A 19,100-nucleotide genomic window follows, 5' to 3' on the forward strand; every position below is an offset into this window, starting at 1 on the left:
GTCGTGCTATAGTCAGCTGGGAGGCAGCATTGCAGTATTGTGTTCCACAGACAGGAAGTTCTAAGAAAGAAACTTTGGATGGAATTTATGTTTAGTTTTAGGCACAAATAGATAATAAATAGGAGAAATTGTTAGCAGTTGTTGTAGCTAGATGAGTGTTTGGTGTGACTGTAGCGAGAATGTTTTGAATGCTCTACAGGGATAGAAGCTTAGTTGAACACCTGCTGTGAAAATAATGATAAAGCAGAGATAGACTTGCTACGTCTTTTCTGCACGAAAGAGGAAGTAGTGCAGAGAAGATGGTTTTGCCTGCTAGGTTTTGAAACCGGTTTTGAATCCTGTCAAGGCAGAAAAAAAGCACTTTTATCAGCTTCTCTCCAGATTTGGCAACCGTACTCCATTTTAGGACTTTTTTGGTTCTTATACAAGTAAAGGATTGCGCTTTCTGGAGAGGTAAAATGATTCAACCATTTTACTGGTGACATTGGCAATGGATCTGATGTAAGTTTTCCATTTCAGGTTAAGAGTAAAGGTTAGACTAAGAAGCTTGTCAAGGCAGGATGCTTCCTGAAGACGAGAGTAGTTCATTTCAATTGGTGTCAGGTGGGGATTAGAGCATTGATGGTTAAAATATAGAAGCTTGATTTTGGATGCATTATGAACAAGTGAAGTATGCATGGTCCCTCGTGAGGGCACAGTGGACGAGACATAAAAAAATGAATAAGTTCGCATTTGCCCCTCCCTACCACACACACATTTGGCCCCAAAAGTCCACAGGGGACAACAAATCTTGGTGAAAATGAACAAACGGTGCAGTTTTAGGCCTTAACATATGTAAATTCGAGTTCTGCACTATGTAAAAAACGAAATGACTAAGTCCATCATTTGCACCCCTCATTTAGCCCCAAAATAAGTCTTTAATAAGTGTATTTCATCATTAGTTACAATTGCTTCAAGACTATTCGGACAAATTCAAACATTATGTCGTAACTAACGATGAAATACACTGTTTGTTGCTCTCAGCCCATTCTCTGAAGTCTTCGTTTATGTTAAAACAATATATGAATGCTCAATTATGAAATATAATAATTTTGTAGCTTACAGTTTAAGTCATCTCTTTTTGGTTTAAAATTTATTGGTATATGAACGATTACTGAATTATAAAAACCCAGTAAACTCCGGAATACTGCAAATAAGACACATATATATGTTTCTTTTCTCTAATTACTAGGTCCTGGATATGACCTTAAACTATATCCAGTGGTGAAGCCCCAGCTTGCAGGCTTTGGGGGATGTGGAGCCATTCTTTAATTTCATTGCTCCCAGGTCCACTCTGACCCGGAGTGGTAGTACCTATTAGGGTCCCAACTATGGGTTAAATAGAAACTGACTTGAAAACAACAAATATATTCTATTAGAAAATTTTCCTTCAAAATCTTTGGATTCGGCATTAAATAACCTGAGAAGGGTTGATATGCCGTAAAACAAAAACAACCAACCAACATCTAATTACTAACGAAAACATGCTCATGAATGTGTAGCGACATATTATATAAAAAGTATATGCATATATGTGTGTGTGTGTATGTGTGTGTGTGTGTGTGTGTGGATTATATGTAATAATTATTTCCTTCTATCTTTCAGCCGAAGCCATTAACATTTCTCAACAACAATTGCGTTCATTATAATTTTTCACAAAAGCATTTGTTCTCATCTCTATTTTTTTCGAATATGGTGTGACATTATGTCTACAAATTCTAATGGATTATTCTTTCCTCTGTCTCTCCACGCTATCAACGTAAATGTCTTATTGGCATAAAGAAAAGGAATTCCAATCTATTTTCTCAATTGCATACTATGTTCGGTCGGAAATTTCTTTCCTTGACATATCTTCTCAAATACTCACTGCTAAGGCCATTAGAGATGACTACGTTAATTTATTCTGAAATTTTGCACAACCTGTTTTTGTGCAGCCTGTAGGGTCCCGTGCAGTCAAAAAGAATGAAGAAGAAGAAAAAAAATAACCGCCTTTTCTCTTTATATACTTGCGATGTTGTCAACTAATAAGTAAATGAGATGCTTACGGTTTGAAATTAAAAGCCTGATTTTTCAGAGACTGGGAGGATTTTAGGTTTAGATGTTAGAGTAGCAAGTTTTGTTAGCAGTGCGCCGTGTTTGTGAGTTAAGAGTTTTTGACAGCAGAGTATTGAGTTTTGGAGTTGAGTTTTTGACAGTAGAGTATCGAGTTACGAAGAGTTGAGTTTTGAAGTAACGAAGTTTTGGCAGCAATGCCTAGTTTTGAGTTGTGAAATTTGACAGCAGTGTGCCGAATTTTCCGTCTCCTTGATCTTCACTCTGTGGTCTGCTGAGAGCAAAATCTACAATATTGCAGGTCTTTTCCTTCTTGTTAACTTGTATGACATCCGTTCATCTTGCTTGGATGGGTTTATCCGTTTGTATATCATAGTCCCATAGGAGTTTATGACTTCCATTTTCAAGTACTGCTAGAGATTTGTACTTGTACCATTTGGGCTAGTTTGCTGCATTCACTTATTATATGGTTTAATGTTTCGTTTTTTTGTCCACAGAGTCTGCATTTGCTGTTTTCTTGTATCTTGTTGATCCTTGCTTTTATGTGATTGGTTCTAATCACGTTATCTTGTGCAACTGTTATTAGGGATTCAGTTTCTCTGTTAAGGTTTCCTTTTTGTAGCCATGTCCAAGTGTTTTAGTAAGTCTCATCTTTTATCATCCTTATGAATCGTCCATATAGTTGTTTCTCTTTCCAGTTTTCATTTTCTCGTGTTACGTGGTGGGTGGTATTTTTAGAAGTACCAAATATGCGTATATATTTTTATTGTTGTTTTATTCGTTTTAGGAGAGTCTTAGTGATAGAGACGGTCTTAGGAGTGTTCATGTGTTGAGTGTTCATATGTCTTAAGATGTTCATGTTGTAAGAGATAGCATATTGGAGACATAAACAGGTATATATAAAGAGAGAGACAGTTCTGTATGAACGGGAGTGTTTCTATAAATATTGATACATATATTTCTTACCTATTTTTGAGATGATGATTTTCACAAAGTTCTTATAATATAAATGGACAATACCTTTTCTGTTGAATCACAACACAAAGACGCAGATACACAAAGATGATGACGTCCTTTATTTCATGAATGGTCCATGATTTCGCTTGAAGAATTCAAAGTTTCTTTACATAGCTTTTTCTTCTCTAACCTTTTGCTTCCAAGGTTTGACGTCAGCAGCCCTCTATGATCTCGCTCTCTCGGCTCCCTATCTCCAACTCTTCTCCTCTTCTCTCCGACTGCATCTAAAAACTCTACCTATATTGAGAACTCGTCACGTCATCGCATGATTAAACATGTGCTCATAAAGCACGTTGGATGACATGCGTCATATTGCCAAACTTGACATGACCCCGAGTTCAGTAACCTATTTTTCAAATAACCTCTTTACAAAATATGTTTACAATTTCAATTGACGATTAAATTCCTTATTTTAATTTTCACAGAAACAAATTTCATTATTACATTCCTTTTCCATATACAGATATATAAGCTAAACAATTACAATTCCACATTCTTTATTTCAATAACATTCTGTATTTATTTTAACTTATGATTGGAATTTTCAATTCCAAATCTAGCTTTGCAAGTTCGAATCCTTGACTATCCTATTTCATATTTACATTTAACTAATTCCCTATTTTTTTACTTACATGAAAAGGGGACAGCCCTTTATCCTGTAACATTATCCCTCGTTTCTTCCATTTCTGTTTTGTTTGCTTTTTCAGCGTCTTTTGCTGCAGTAATTCTTTTAGTGTTCTGTACTATGCATTTTTCTAATTCTTTTTTGTGTCATTTACGTAATCTACTATACTGACCAACCGTCTTCCACTTTCTTTTCTTTTTTCACATAGAGTCGGCCAGTATCATCCTTTTGATGTAGTGCATTGTGCATTGTCATGAATTTCTTGGTCTTCTGGTCGAGATTCTATTAGTTCTTCTTTTCGTCCATCCTATAAATAGTCCAGAGTATCTTACTAGTGACACTTCCAATGTGTTTATACTTTTAATTAGATTTCTAATATATAGTTTCGTTTTGAGGAGTTTTCTTGTTCTGAGGTATTTCTTTCCACTTTTCTCTTTCATTTCTGTGTTTTGATGGTGCCTGTTTCCAGAACACCCAAATATTTATAGCTATCATGTTCACCTAGTGCCCTCATCTCGGTTTAGTTGGGTAGTATCATACTTTCCACTGCTTCCAGATTTCTCCTTCTCATGATCAGGAGCACACACTTTTCCATGCCGCATTCCATTTGGATACCATGACTGAGTCTGATTGTGTTTATTAGTGTCTCTAATTTCTTCTTGAATTTTGCAAATAACTTCAGGTCATCCATGTACATTAAGTGGTTCATTCTTTCATCTGTATTAGTGAACTTGTATCGGCTTAGCATTGTTTTAGTATATTGTTTAGGGGCATCACAGCTATGATGAAAAATAGTGGTGATAGGAAATCACCTTGGAAGATACCTCTTTGTATTATTATTATTATCATTATTATTATTATTGTTATTTACCCACAAGGAGTTTTCACACAAATAATTCTCTTTGAGAATAACCTGTGGTATTTCCTAGAGTTTGAGTGACAAGTCTCCCCAGATTTCCAGTACTCTCCACCTCTTCTGATAACCTTGGCAAATTAATTTGCATTATCGCAACAGCCGTTTACTATTGATTTCTTGTTGGCAATTTTGGTGGTAATAAGCCTCCATAAGACTCCAGTCCTCTTTCCACTCATCCAGTGGAGGTTTGGTTAATGTTTTCTCTCATTGATCTTTCCCTCCTCCTTGACCCTCCTCGACTATTTTGTGTGGTGCCAGTTGATTTTGATACTTTATTTTTTTTCATTTTTCTTTTGATTATGTTTGAGAGGGTAGTTAACTTATAATAATATAGTTTTAGTTTTCTTGGTCCCATGTGGTGTTTTGTTGTGTTTTACTTCTGTCGTGACGTACGTGCGCGTGTTTAACGTCCAAATGCGGATGGGTCGATGTTGATGTTTACACCATAATGCTCAAAGATCGACCCCTATCTGGGTCAAAAATTCCCCTTTTTATACTTGTCTGAACGGCTCCAGGGAGGCATTCAGAAAAAAACATTTTTTAAAATTTGTTTTCATTGTAATCTGATTGGATGAAAAGAATAACTTTCTTATGACGTAAGATGCTTTAAATGACGTCCGCACGAATAACTGAAATTTCGTTTAAGAACCACCGAATTTGCGTGAGTGGGCAAAGGAAAATGTACGCATAGCTGAAACGATGTTTATACATCCACGCGCGCGCAACTGGGTTTTACTGTTGAGGCAGCACGCCATTATTTTATTTTGGAGTAGATTCGATGCGCGCGTGCGTCGGGGCTATGACAATTGGAAAGAGCATAAAATTTCACATAGAACCTGAAAATATCGTAAAAATTGAACCAATAGAAAAATTTTAATAGATTTTTAAATTGCAAAAATTGAAAAAAATTTAACTCGTAAAATTCAATTAATTTCATTACGTAAAAAAATGGCTGCATGAACGTGCGCAGGCACTTTGTAAACAATGTTTTAAAAAAATATTTCTATTATTATTCTAAACAACTTTAATAGTTTATTTTGGAAGTATATTCCATAAAGAAAATAAACAATCCACTTTAAAAAGAGAAATTACGAGTTTTGTATATCTTATTCGCAGTTTTGTGTTAGGGGTGTCAAAAATTGCTAAAAAATTCTGACACACTTAATGATTCAGGATCGCGTGACGAAGTCATATTGATTGAAACAGATGACTGTTTGTAGCGACCAAATGTACCTGTTTACCATTCGAATATATATATATATATATATATATATATATATATATATATATATATATATATATATATATATATATATATATATATATGCTAGCGAAACCGTTTCGATATTGTCCCAGATTATATGATTGAAATAAATATAAATCTCTGACAAATAATAGATAAAAAAATATGTGAAGATGAAAATAAAATAAAGAAGTTACAATTGAAATAAATATAATCCGGGACAACATCTGGTCATTTACAATTAAATAGAGAAAACAAAATAAAGAAACAAACAGCGTAAATATGACGATAAGAAAGTCTACTTCACAATATGCGAGTGTTAAGAAAAAAAGGGTACAGTAAGGGGAGATAAATCTTCCATGCAAAGGAATAAAACAAATAAACAAATAATAATAATAATAATAATAATAATAATAATAATAATAATAATGATAATGATAATAATAATAATAATAATAATAATAATAATAATAATAATAATAATAATAAATATATAAAATACGACAAATAAAACTGTAAAAGGAGATTTGAAATAAATAGGACGTCAACAAACAATTAAAAAAAAAATGAAACAAGGAAAACGTCAAGTTTTTGTTTGTTTGTTTGTTTGTTTTATAAGTTTGTTGTCTATTTCTTCGTTCTTTTGTAAAGCGACGGATGCAGAGCAGTGTTGAAGGGTTAATTTAGAGAACTTTATCTTTTAAAACAGAGTCATCACCTCTTCGTTTTCGGGTGGCAATCAACCATGATAAATTTCAATTGCTGTCAGATCAACTCTCTTCATCAGAGCTGGAATTAGGGGTAGATCTGTTTAGGGAAGGGAGGAAATGGGGAACTCCCAGTTGAACAAGTTTTCCTCATTTTTTTTGTTTTGTTTCTGTTTTGTGAGAAATCTTTACACAATGACACCCAAAGTAACTCCCTACCCGGCTTGCCTTCGTTGGGTTTCTACTCGCTCAGCTCGGGGGACAGGCGGCGAAGGGTTAAGGAAAATGAATCCCCTCAAGTTTTCAGATGACATTATCTGAAAAATTTAACGAACATGAAGATACAAAGCAACCCTACACCCCCTTCTCTTCATACGCCCTTAAATAAATACTCTCCCCACACACAAAATAACAACAAAAAAGAAAAAAAAGAAAAAGAAAAAAAAAGAAAAAGTGATTTATGGTTAAAAGAAAGAGTGCACACAATTGAAACCCAATAAATGCAGCAACCACCATTAAGAAAATAAAACTCCCAAACATATAAAATTGATTGTGCACACACACACACACACACACACACACACACACACACACACACACACACACACACACACACACACACACACAACGCATGCTTCTCTTATTTTTTTTTTACCTATTTGGCTAGGAGCAAAGTGTAGTGTCTGTTTTGATACTACACGTTATCCCTTTTTTTTTGTCCTTAGTCAATTATTCAAAGATCCCAACCCAGAGTACCCTCTCCTCTTTTTCGGAGCTGGATTCCCCCCACATTACAAACTGATATATCCTCACAGTAACCTCTGTCATATATACCACACACTGGATAAGGCAGCAGGGGCTAAGGCCTTAGACAGGGTCTGGCACAAAAGTCTTCTCATGAAAATTAAATTATTATGGTATCACTGGACGGATACTTAATATAATCAAATCCTTTTTAGACAAAAGAAAAATCCAGATTGTCCTCGATAGTCGTACATCAAGACATCATAATATAAACGAGGTTGTGCCACAAGGATCGATCCTGGGACCTTTGATTTTTTTCCTAATATTCATATATGACCCCCCGGATGACTTTGTCGCTGAGATGGGTATATTTGCTGATGACACTACGCTCTATAACAGACACAAGAGGAAAGTGTATGAACACATATCTAAGGAAATGGCTGAAACCTTAGAGGAAGACTTCCAGTCTGTTGTGCAATAGGGACGTAAATGGATGGTAACACTTAATGTTGCCAAGTGTAAGCGTCTTTCCTTTAATAATTACAAGAGACCTTTTCAGCCGCTAATTGCCATGATTAATAATAAACTACTTAACAGCTTGTTAAAACTCTTTGGCGTAACATTCACAGGCAACATGAATTGGAACAATTACAATGAGGACATTGCCAAGGTTGCTGCAAAGAAGGTGGGCTCTCTCTACTGCGCTTGAAAATTATTCACATTAGAGAATGTCCTATATCTCTATAAAGCCACAATTCACCCATGCATGGAGTATTGTTGACACATCTGAGCTGGTGCTTCTGGCTTCAAACAGTGTATTTTGGCGATAGCAATGTCTTTAAAAAGTGCTAGTTGTGGTAGATTAGAAATTAATGTGCAAAACGAATGAGCATAGAAAAGTTACTGAAGTGATATAAGCTAGTTCTTTTATGGGGGTGTTGTTGAGCGCTGTCCTTCGAGTTCTGTTCAAGGTGCAACAGACTTGAGAATTCTGAAGAAAACAAAATTTATTGACCAGGTCTTAGACGAGTTTCTAAGTTAGCATTACTTTCACATAGATGTGTCATTTTTTGAGGTTGGAAACGATTTTCATTGGTTGAGAGTATTTTGAGTTAACACATACCTGTGAAACTTACTTACTTTAGGAAGTGACAAAGAAAGGGAATTCCAACAAAGCAGAGAAAGAGGAGTCATTTTGGAGATCTTTTTACATGAGTATAAACCAGTTCTGTTGTTGCTGTGCGAAACTGGCATTACTTTGTATAGATGACTTCATTATAGCAAGTTATTCAAACATGACTACAAAACCTGACTCCCAATACCACCATGGCCACGAAATCTGTACCTACATCTGTGATGGCTTTCCATGTGGTAGAGATACTTTCACAGAAGATCGTGATTTGCCCTATATGTGTTTCCGTGTTGCACTTACATTTTTGCCCTCTATCATTCCCTTACTGAAAGAGTTCATGTTATTAAGCAAGTTTCTAAGAAAATATAGAAAATCCTGACTGAGCGACTTCAATATTCACAATGTCGAATGGCTCGTACACTCTGCGATAAAGGGACGTACTGCCATACATGTGAACTTACTGAAATTGTTCACACACCCACATACATACTTGATGCTGATGGGTATTTTGTGAGCCTTCTTGGTCTTTTCTGAATGGTACACAACTACTTCTAGGATGGACTCCTACCTTAGATCTGAAATGGAAGACTGACATTAAATCTGTTGCTAAGGTTGCTAGAAAAATTGTTTTGATTAGTCTATAGCTAAAGGAAGAATCTCGCTCTCAACACAATCATCTACCTGTATAAGAACATCTGAACAAGTCCCACTTTCTTGCCTTGACAAGGTACAAAACTGATTTCACAATCTAGTGGACGATTACCTTTTCTGTGGCCTCTTCTCACAGAAGAGATGTTGCTAGTCATTCTCTACTCTATCGATATGTTAATAGTCAGTGCTCGACTGAGCTCTAATCTCCCCCCTATAAAACAGCAAGAACCCACCTAGCTACAACCACAGCAAAGGACTTTCCTTTCTCTTTCTCTGTATCAAAAATTAGGAGTAACTTCCATGAACAAAGTTTATTTTCTAGAGGATTCGGTTTGTGGAAGTTACTTCCCACTCGACTACAGCATAGTCTTCTTCAAGTCTAATGTAAACAAATGCTTGCTGAACTGTCCTCTTGGATAATCCATACCTCTTAAGCAATTTTCTTCCAATTCCACACATTATTTCCAATCTTGAATGGTGGCATTCAACATCAAACCGACGGTCTCATTAATCCTTACTCATGAGTACCCAGGCCATGATATGCTGTTTGCTATTAATAACAAAATAACTGTCTGTTAGTAACTTATAGGCTTCAAAACTACTTAGCAGAGTTGCATCAAATTTAGCATGAAGCATCTTCAAAATACAGAATGTGTCAGATAGAAGAGGGTGTTACTACTACTACCACTACCCACTACTTGTAATACTACTACTACAAATAATAATAATAATAATATTTATAATAATAATAGTGAGGAGGAGGAAGGGGGAGAGGAAGCATTAACCAGACCTCCACTGAGGAGAGAAAACACTAACCAGACCTCCATTGGATAAGTGAGACGAGGACTGTGACCTTGGGGAGGCTTATTGCCACCCAAATTCCAGTGAAGACCAATTGTCCCTACCAACGAGAAATCCATGGTAAATGGCTGTTAAGATAACACAAATTAATTCGCAAAAGAGAGGGAGAGTACTGGAAATCTGGGAAGACTTGTTGCCACTCAGACTCCAGGGAACACCACAGATTTTTCTCCAAGAGTAATCTTTGTTGACCTGTGTGAAATTCCGATCAAGTGAATAATAATAATAATAATAATAATAATAATAATAATAATAATAATAATAACAGTAACACTGTGTCTGTTGGTTCTCCACTTCAAATAACCGTTAATACCAATTTTCTTTTGTTGTATTCATTCAGAGTCAGGATTCCGCCTTCCACTGAAAGTGGAAATTTATGTGGAATTCGCATGCGATTCACAGAACTTGTGTTTGCTACTAGACAAAAGCGTGAGTCGAGTTCAATACCCAATTATCAAAATGTCTTCCACATACACGCGCACGCACGCACACACGCACACACACACGCACACACACACACACGCACACACACATATAACAATATGTATATATTAAGCCAATGCATATCTAAATTTATGGATATACTTTTGTGCATATACATGTATGTATCTATCTATCTTTGTATATATGCATCTCAACATACATAATAACTTTTTAATACATATATAAAATATAAACATATAAATTATATACATATGAATAAAATTATATACAAAACAAAAAAACAAAAATCCCCACACGCATATTGTATGTATATTATTTTGTTTTTTTCCTATTCTTTGAGATGAAACTTCATAATTTGTGTATTGATTTTTTTTTTCGAACCGTTATCCTCATCTTCATAATTGTTGTTGCTTCACCACGTTTTGGCCGACTTATCCTCTGGCCTTCTTCAGGTGATTAACCATGACGCAAAAGGAATGCTGAATCTTGTAACTGTATCCTCTGAAATTACTGCCTTTCATAGTTGTTGTTGTCTCACCACGTTTTGGCCAACTAATCCTCTGGCCTGCTTTGGGTATGGCCTGGAACCACTATCTTTAGACAATGCTCACCTGGAACTGTAGAGACTCAACACCTTTATCTGCTGTGCCACAGGCCATCTTAAGAAGGCCAGAGGATGAGTTGGCTGTGGTTAAACAACAACTATGAAGATAAGGATAATAGTCTGCAAAAAAAATCAATACACAGTATTCTATGTTCCGACGACATTAGAGGAAATGACATATAGCGCCAAGTATTTCCAAATTTGTCAGCCTTTAAGTCTATACTGGCTGCAGCTCATCCAATACAGCCTGTACTTTTGATATGCTAATTTCGATATCTCTCCACATGGAACCTATTTTGCTGCCCGGGTAGGTAAACTCACTGACTTCTTTGAGTGTAGCTCTAGATGAAACAACACTGAAAGAAGTCACTAAGTTTAGCTACCTGGGCAGCAACATAGGTTCCACAGAGTGATATCGAAATTAGCATCTCAAAAGCATGGGCTACATTGGATAAGCTGCGGTCATATGGACTTCCAGGCTAACTGATAAACTAAAAAAGGCAGTTTTTCAAAGCAATGGTGAAGCCTGTCCTTGTTTATGGTGCTACGACCTGGGCACTCACCAAAAGATTGGAAAGAAAGCTAGATGGCATGTACACCGGTGTGCTACGAACAGTGTTAAATATATCTTGGAAAGATCATCCCATGAAGCAGCAACTTTATGATATCTGCCTGCCATATTTACTACCACCAGAAAATGACGTCTATGATTTACTGTTCACTGCCAGAGACATAAGCATGAGCGCACGAGCATAGGATGACCTCGATCCATGTACATGTACAGAAAATACATGTACAGAAAATACATGTACAGAAAATTGCACATGACGCCAACTGTGATCCTGAAGATCTGAGGCAGCTGATAGAAGACAAGGCAATCTAAAGAGAGAGAGAGAGAGAGAGAGAGAGAGAGAGAGAGAGAGAGAGAGAGAGAGAGAGAGTCACATTTGCCTGGGCAAGGAGCCCGACCAGATAGATAGATAGATTTCTAAATGGTCACCTATCTTGTACTAGCCAGGCTCCTCAATGTCGTTTTACATTGGATCTAATGAGAACCGGTGTATCAACACTCAGAGCCTCCAAAAATATTGGGCAGTATTGCACTAAATTTGACATAAAAAATAGTTTGTGATGACGTTTGCATCATGGGTGGGTGAGAACATGTGTTACACAATGGATTGAGAGAGAGAGAGAGAGAGAGAGAGAGAGAGAGAGAGAGAGAGAGAGAGAGGGGGGGAGTAAACGTGGAGTGTAGACACGTTTACCAGAACCGAGGGTCAGCTGACCAGATTACGTATGAGTGACGTGGTCAGGTTGGCTAGATCTGAGAGATTTGATTTGGACACAGAAGACAACGGACGGCTTCCCGTTGTCTCCTCCTCTCCACAGGGGGGGGACGAACGCTGACGTGTGTAGAAGAAGAACCCACACAGGCCGATTTCACTTCCACCTCTGGGGAAAGTGAAATAAAAAACTATAAAACTAATTCCTTGTCTTGGAGTGATTGAATCTTCATCCAAAAAAAAAAAAAAACAGGTATCAAGTTTCCCTCCAGGATGAGAAATTTCCAGATGGTCCAACATCGAAGAAGCAGAGGTAGGTTCTGAAAATACATGTCACGCACACGATTCTCTTTATGATAATCAAACACACAACCATTTATATTAGAGACAATCATACGCACACGGAATCCTTTTATGTTATACACCAAACGTAAATGGTGCCCCTCAATGATAACGATATGTAACACATGCTGCTGCTGCTACTACTACTACTACTACTACTACTACTACTACTACTACTACTACTACTAAAAGTAATAAATATGGCTATAATCATGTTGGCATAGCATTTTCTGTGAAATCTTTCGCAATATGTAAAATATTGAAAATCAACTAGTCAGGAACACAGTTTGATTTTGTCATCTTAGAAGCTGTTTTGGTCTAACTTTGTCAATCTGACAAGATAACTTTATATGTTAGATAGACAAGAGGATAGACGATGCCTTTAGTAACACACTCACCTCCACCACGCTCTTTATATGTTGTTTTTATGCTGGTCGACGGGTGATGTGGAGGCAGTTAAGAATGTTTTAATGTGTCAGTCGACATTATCTGAAGAACTGTATGAACACAAAGAAACAGAAAAAAAAACAAACAAAAAATAAAACAAAATAAAAGCAGACAAAAAAAAAGCCAGGAAGAAAGCGATTTGACGCTGGGAGAAAATTCGATCGAAACCCAATAAAAGCAGCAATTGTTGTTAAAGGAAGGAGAATTCCAAATGTGTGCAGTTTCGTTTTGAACATTCGTTAATTTTGAAGAGCCAGCGCAGCTTCTCAGTAAACAAATGTTTTTTTTTTATATATACTAGCAGGAAGACCCGACGTTTCCCGAAATTAAATGATGATCAACGATTATTTCACACTCCCATATTTTATTGTAATCGAAATCGGTAAAATACTCCATTTTTCAATCAAATCGATTGATTGCCTGCTCTAGTTGGAGGTCCCTTGCGGTACACCGAGAGTAAGCTTCACATACTTCCCCGCAGTGACTTAGTCCACAATACATTTAAAAAATATGTTAAAAAAAAACAACACTTTTTCTTGATAAATTTTTTTCCTCGGTAATATAATAATCTGAATTACAGCAACAACAGCAAAGAAAAACCAGAATTCTAAAAAAATAATTATTTTTAAAAAGCTTTAAATGATATCAAATTCCAATATTCCGCGATATGAAGTTTAAAACAAAGATTATTTTATAACAGGTTTCCAATATTAAAAAAATATATTCATATGATAGAATATATGACTCTTGATATAATAAAAATCGAAAATCCAAAATCGACCCAAAAATATCTTTTTGATTTAATTATTTAAATTGATAGAGGGTGAACTTTATTTTTTGTGCCTTTTTCCAAAAAAAGTACGAAAGCCTTTAAGCAACATTATCTTTGTATACATAAGTGTCAAAAGAAGATGTTAAAATTAATATTATATTATTAACTCTCGTCTGTGTATTTTGTTAAAGAAACTGTTTGTTTTACAATATAAATATAAAAATCCGATAGCAAAAAAAAAAAAAAACCAACAAAAAAATCGTTACTTGCATTAACCATTATAGCGCTAATGCCCATCTATAGAAATTGACGAAAATAGTAAGCACACGAAATGATGACGTTGCTGCTATTGTGTAAAACTCTGACGTTTTACACAAAGCTGTGGTGGTGCCTAATAATATATATATATATATATATATATATATATATATATATATATATATATATATATAGAGAGAGAGAGAGAGAGAGAGAGAGAGAGAGAGAGAGGGAGAGAGATTAGTTGGCCAAAACGTGGTGAGAACAACTATGAAAGGCAGTAATTTCAGAGGATACAGTTACAAGATTCAGTATTTCTACACCGTCGTGGTTAACCACCTAAAGAAAGCCAGAGATGTTGAAAACTTACCTTTGTGTATATTTTCTATTCTTTATGCATACCAAACGTTTTAAATCCAAAGCTCGATGATTGTTAAGATATAAAAACAGAGTATATATATATATGAATAAATAAAAAAATCGCTGCATTCCAAAGTCCATGATTTTATTTATCTTACTAATCATTTTTTAAAAACAAAAACTCAGGCACATTTACAGATCTGTATCGTTCATGTGGAGGAACAACCGATATTTGTATATCAATGCTAAATGATTTTGCTTTTGCTTTTATCTCGTTTGACGTCGTCTTCCCTAGTCATTGCTTTCACAGAGGAACGATTGCTCCAAAGGTCAACCACACATTTACCATCTGATCTTACATCCTGTTTACATGCTAACGTTTCTTTTGTGAAGTTAAGTCTCAAAATGAATATTATTTAAAGTATCCTTAATATTTAATGCTAATAGTTAAATGATTATAGACAAAAATGAATCACGAAGTAATACGACACTAAAACGCAAATGGCTTGAATCGCTTACCCCTTTCTTTCACTGCTTCATTTAGGTTCGCTTTCTTCTCCATTTCTAAAGTTAATTTTCACAGGAACGTGTTAACACAGAGTATTTTTAACTAATAAAAATCGTTTTAAACCTCCCCAAGTGACAATCCTGTGTCAACTTCATATGCTGGCGCAAACTTAGAAACTCTTATAAAACGAGGAAATAAACAGCAGAAAGTTCTAGAAAAAATTTTCTAGTCAGTCGCACCAAAGAACCCAAGAATGTATGTTCAATCACATCTCCCCGCCACCTGCTCTGTGCCTTTGGCCAGAGAGTGTAGGCAAGGCGAAAAGGAATCTTCCATGACTCACATAAAACCTTCAACAGCCCACACACATCTATACATGCAGTAACAAGAACAAGGTAAACCAACACACATGCATAACGCTATGCTGCCAAATACTCACATACGTCTATTACTTACATATGTATATGGATGACCATTTGGGAATAGCAGGTGTTGTATGTAGGAAGATGCTGACTGCAAGAACTGCAAAAACCGAACGTTGTTATCTCCCCTAACGGGGATATATGTACGACTGGGGGCTGGTTGTTAATTTCATGCTTTCAATAAAACTTCTTCCTTTGAAGGAATTCAGTTCAACCTGCCTAAGGTGAGTGCTGCTTCGGTACAGTACATTATACATGGATATTTATTGACTAAAAATAGCATTTTTTTTTTATTCTTATAAAATTTAGATATAAAAATGTTTCACTTTTCTCCAAATTCTTTTCATTTCCAAAACTTTGTTTATGTTTTAATTAGCACTTACTAACTGGTGACCCTTCTATTCTAATATGTTTAATTATATTTCCATTTTTATATGCATGCATGTTCCATTTTCTTTCTTTGCTAAAACAATAACTTTTATACCCAATTTATATTAAATGTTTGTGTGGTTTTTGCTAAACCTAAAAACGCAATCGTTGTCCAAAATAGCCCTACCAAGGCCATGAATTACATCACAAATATTGACTTACGTTGCCTTCTGCACAGAATACTCTTGGCACCGGTTTCCGATTCTGAGCCACACATTGATGGACGTAGGCTTCATATGTGTCCTGTGGGTAAAAATCAAATATAATTGAAAGTTATATTTCTTCATGGTCCAAAAATTATGAGACAACTGAACATGTGCGTGTATTTATCACGCCAACATAACTTTGATAATTACACATTTAATTATCATTATTTTTACTTACTAATGATCAAATATGATGGCTGTTCAATAAGTAATGCCTCTGACTCACTTCTCGTAGCAACAGTGCAACGAAACATGATACAGTTATTAGTCTTTCTCCACATAGCAACCACCCAGAGTTACGCATTTCTCCCATCATTTAATGTAGCTCTGGAGACAGTTTTTGTAGAACAACCCAGATTGGTCCTTCAATGAAGATGTGATTTCAGAAATCAAGGCTGCATCATCATGCTTTCCTTTTAAGAGCAACTAGTAAAAGTCAGAAGGTGCAAGGTCAGGATAATAGGGGGGATGGTGAAGGACTTCATAGCCGTACGCCTGTACTTCTGATTTGGCAACATGTGCATTGTGGACTGAAGCATTATCTTGCAGGAGGAGAACACCTTTGCTGATCATGCCTCTTGATTTTCATAGCTTATATTATATTTCTTCAGAAGTGAAGCATCATAGACTCCTGTAATTGTGGTATCTCTTGCCAGGAAATTTGTCATCATTAAACCGTCTTGGTTCCAGAAGACTGTGAGCATGCTATTGCTAGTGGAGGACTGCCCCCTTGCTTCTTGCATTGTTTGGAGCTGGAGAGTCCAAGTGCTTCCACTGCATTAACGGGGCTTTGGTTTCTGTATCATAGTAATAGACCCAGGTTTTATCCTGTGTAATCAGTCTTTTGAAAAACTTTAACTCATCTTCTAAGCACATCTTCAAATTCATCTTCGAGAACTTAATGCATTTTTACTTCTAGAAAAATATCAGCAACCTGGGAATCCATCTGGCAGACATCTTATGCATATGCAAATCGTCATAAATTATAGTTTCCACAAACCCTGTTATTTCGTGAATAAGCATGCATCGATTTTCCAGAATAGCAGCCTCAAATTGACTGACCTTATCGATGGCAGAAGTGAGGCAGCCAAATTTGGAAGCTGTTTGAATTCATGATGCCACCATTTTATAAAGTCATATTGACCGTTATTAGATTTTTTCATTTCATCACACATCTTTGTGTTGTGTGTCCTTTCGAATTAAAAAATAACAACAAACAAATCACTGCGTGGTTCTCAACAAGCTCCATTTCACGTCTAACTCACTTTAAACATTTGTAAATCGTAAATCACAATTAGTTCAGAGCTGTAATTGTCATATAACTTATAGAGATATAAATCATTGCACATGCAAAATTTCAGCAAGATCAGACAACTAAAAGTGGGTCAGAAGCATTACTTGTTGAACGCCCCTCGTATCTAGTGCAATAAAAAATACATTAGCATAGAATAAAATGAAAAATAATCTCATTTTAAAAAACAATTTAATTACAAATTAATTAAATCCACCAGAATGCATTTCACTTTCTTCATAAATATGCCAGCCATTTTGATCTTTTATAGATTGCCAATGTTTAATTGCGATTTAAAAGGCCACGATTTGAGTAAGTTATGAAAACAAAGAGAATCAAATTTGCAATTTCAATTTGTGATTCAGGATGAGCTGAAAAAGAAAAAAGAAAACTTGAACTAACTTTTGACATATTTCCAGTTACAAATTTTCAAGGTTGAAATTATCAATTGTGTGAAATTAGAAATTTTGACAAAATTATCCGGAGATAATTTCCAGTTCTGAAGGATTAGTAACAGAATATTTTATTTTAGTAAACTAAAATGGTTCCAAGGGTGTATCTGTCATACCTGATCAATATAATTTACAAATTTTAAACCATGCTAAATTTAAAACAAGATCCAGCTCACACATTGTGGGCCAGAATTAAGTTTCATATTTTTAGATGAAACAAGGACTCATTGGCTGACCAATCATAGTAGAAGAAAAAATATTATCCGGCTGGTGAAAAGTTATCAGACTACAAAACTCATCTAAAGTAAAAAGTTTTCAATACGAGAATATTTGGAGAACTCAGCTAAAAACCGCCGATCAGTCTGAGAAGACGATCTGTTAGTCTAAGAGGCAAAATGAGAGAGGGACTGAAGTTGGTGACTGACTGAAATCAAAAATTGAAAAGACTAAGATAGTTTTTTTTTCCCAAATGTGACCGCCTTATAGATAGCAAAATAAGAAACACGTTTCAAAGTTCCCTAAACAAAATTATATTTATGCGGATATACTTAGATCTTTATTCCTGATCTTCATAAATGGTCTTCCTGATGAAATTGCATCGGAGATGGGTATGTTTGTTGATAAGACTATGCTCTATTCTGGAAATGTGGACAAAACAAACGCAGGCATATCCAAGGCAATAGCTGAATCTTGAGAAAAACGACCCCCAGTCTGCAGTTGAATGGAACCAAACAGGGATGATGGTTACATTTAAAGCTCCTCTTCTTTAGTGATTGCCATGCATAGTAGCTATAACGTTTATATGATGACCTGACCTCCCTCAGTTAAGATGAAACACGAAGAAGATTGCCGTGGCCACACAGTTACAAGTACAGTCCTAGGTGGTTCGGTTTGAACATCCACCAAGGTCCTGCGACGCAGTTCCAGTCACTCTCACGAAGACAAGGTTGATATGATGCTGGGTTCAATAGTGATGATCTCCTCTCTATATATATTTCTTAATGGAGGCGGTGTTTGATCAACACTGCTGAGGTGCCATAATATAAATTACTGTTCTGTCTTTAAAACCACAAAACAGTTTTTTTAACTGATTAGAACTAAAGTAAATTCCTGGAAGAAAACCAATGCAGTGATTGGAAGTTATTTATTGGCTTATGAATTTTCCAACGAATGACTTAGGATAGAAAGTTATTTTACTCATAGCTTTAAAGATTGAAACACGTCCAATACTGTATTTATACATATCTGTCTGTCTGTCTGTCTGTCTGTCTGTCTCTCTCTCTCTCTCTCTCTCT

At 35.7% G+C, this 19,100-nt stretch overlaps 1 protein-coding gene across 3 annotated transcripts in view; it reads right to left on the reverse strand.

Annotated features, from left to right (window-relative positions):
- Nucleotides 1–19,100, reverse strand: part of LOC145260527 (uncharacterized) — a 502,535-nt gene that overhangs the window by 31,122 nt on the left and 452,313 nt on the right. For all 3 annotated transcript variants that reach the window (XM_080118723.1, XM_080118721.1, XM_080118722.1), the window contains one exon: nucleotides 16,019–16,099. In XM_080118723.1, coding sequence (XP_079974849.1) covers nucleotides 16,019–16,099 — 81 coding nt within the window. The remainder of the gene's footprint in view (nucleotides 1–16,018; nucleotides 16,100–19,100) is intronic.

Source organism: Euprymna scolopes, chromosome 36 (genome assembly GCF_053919585.1).
Source record: "Euprymna scolopes isolate OS-2025 chromosome 36, ASM5391958v1, whole genome shotgun sequence".
Taxonomy (NCBI): domain Eukaryota; kingdom Metazoa; phylum Mollusca; class Cephalopoda; order Sepiida; family Sepiolidae; genus Euprymna; species Euprymna scolopes.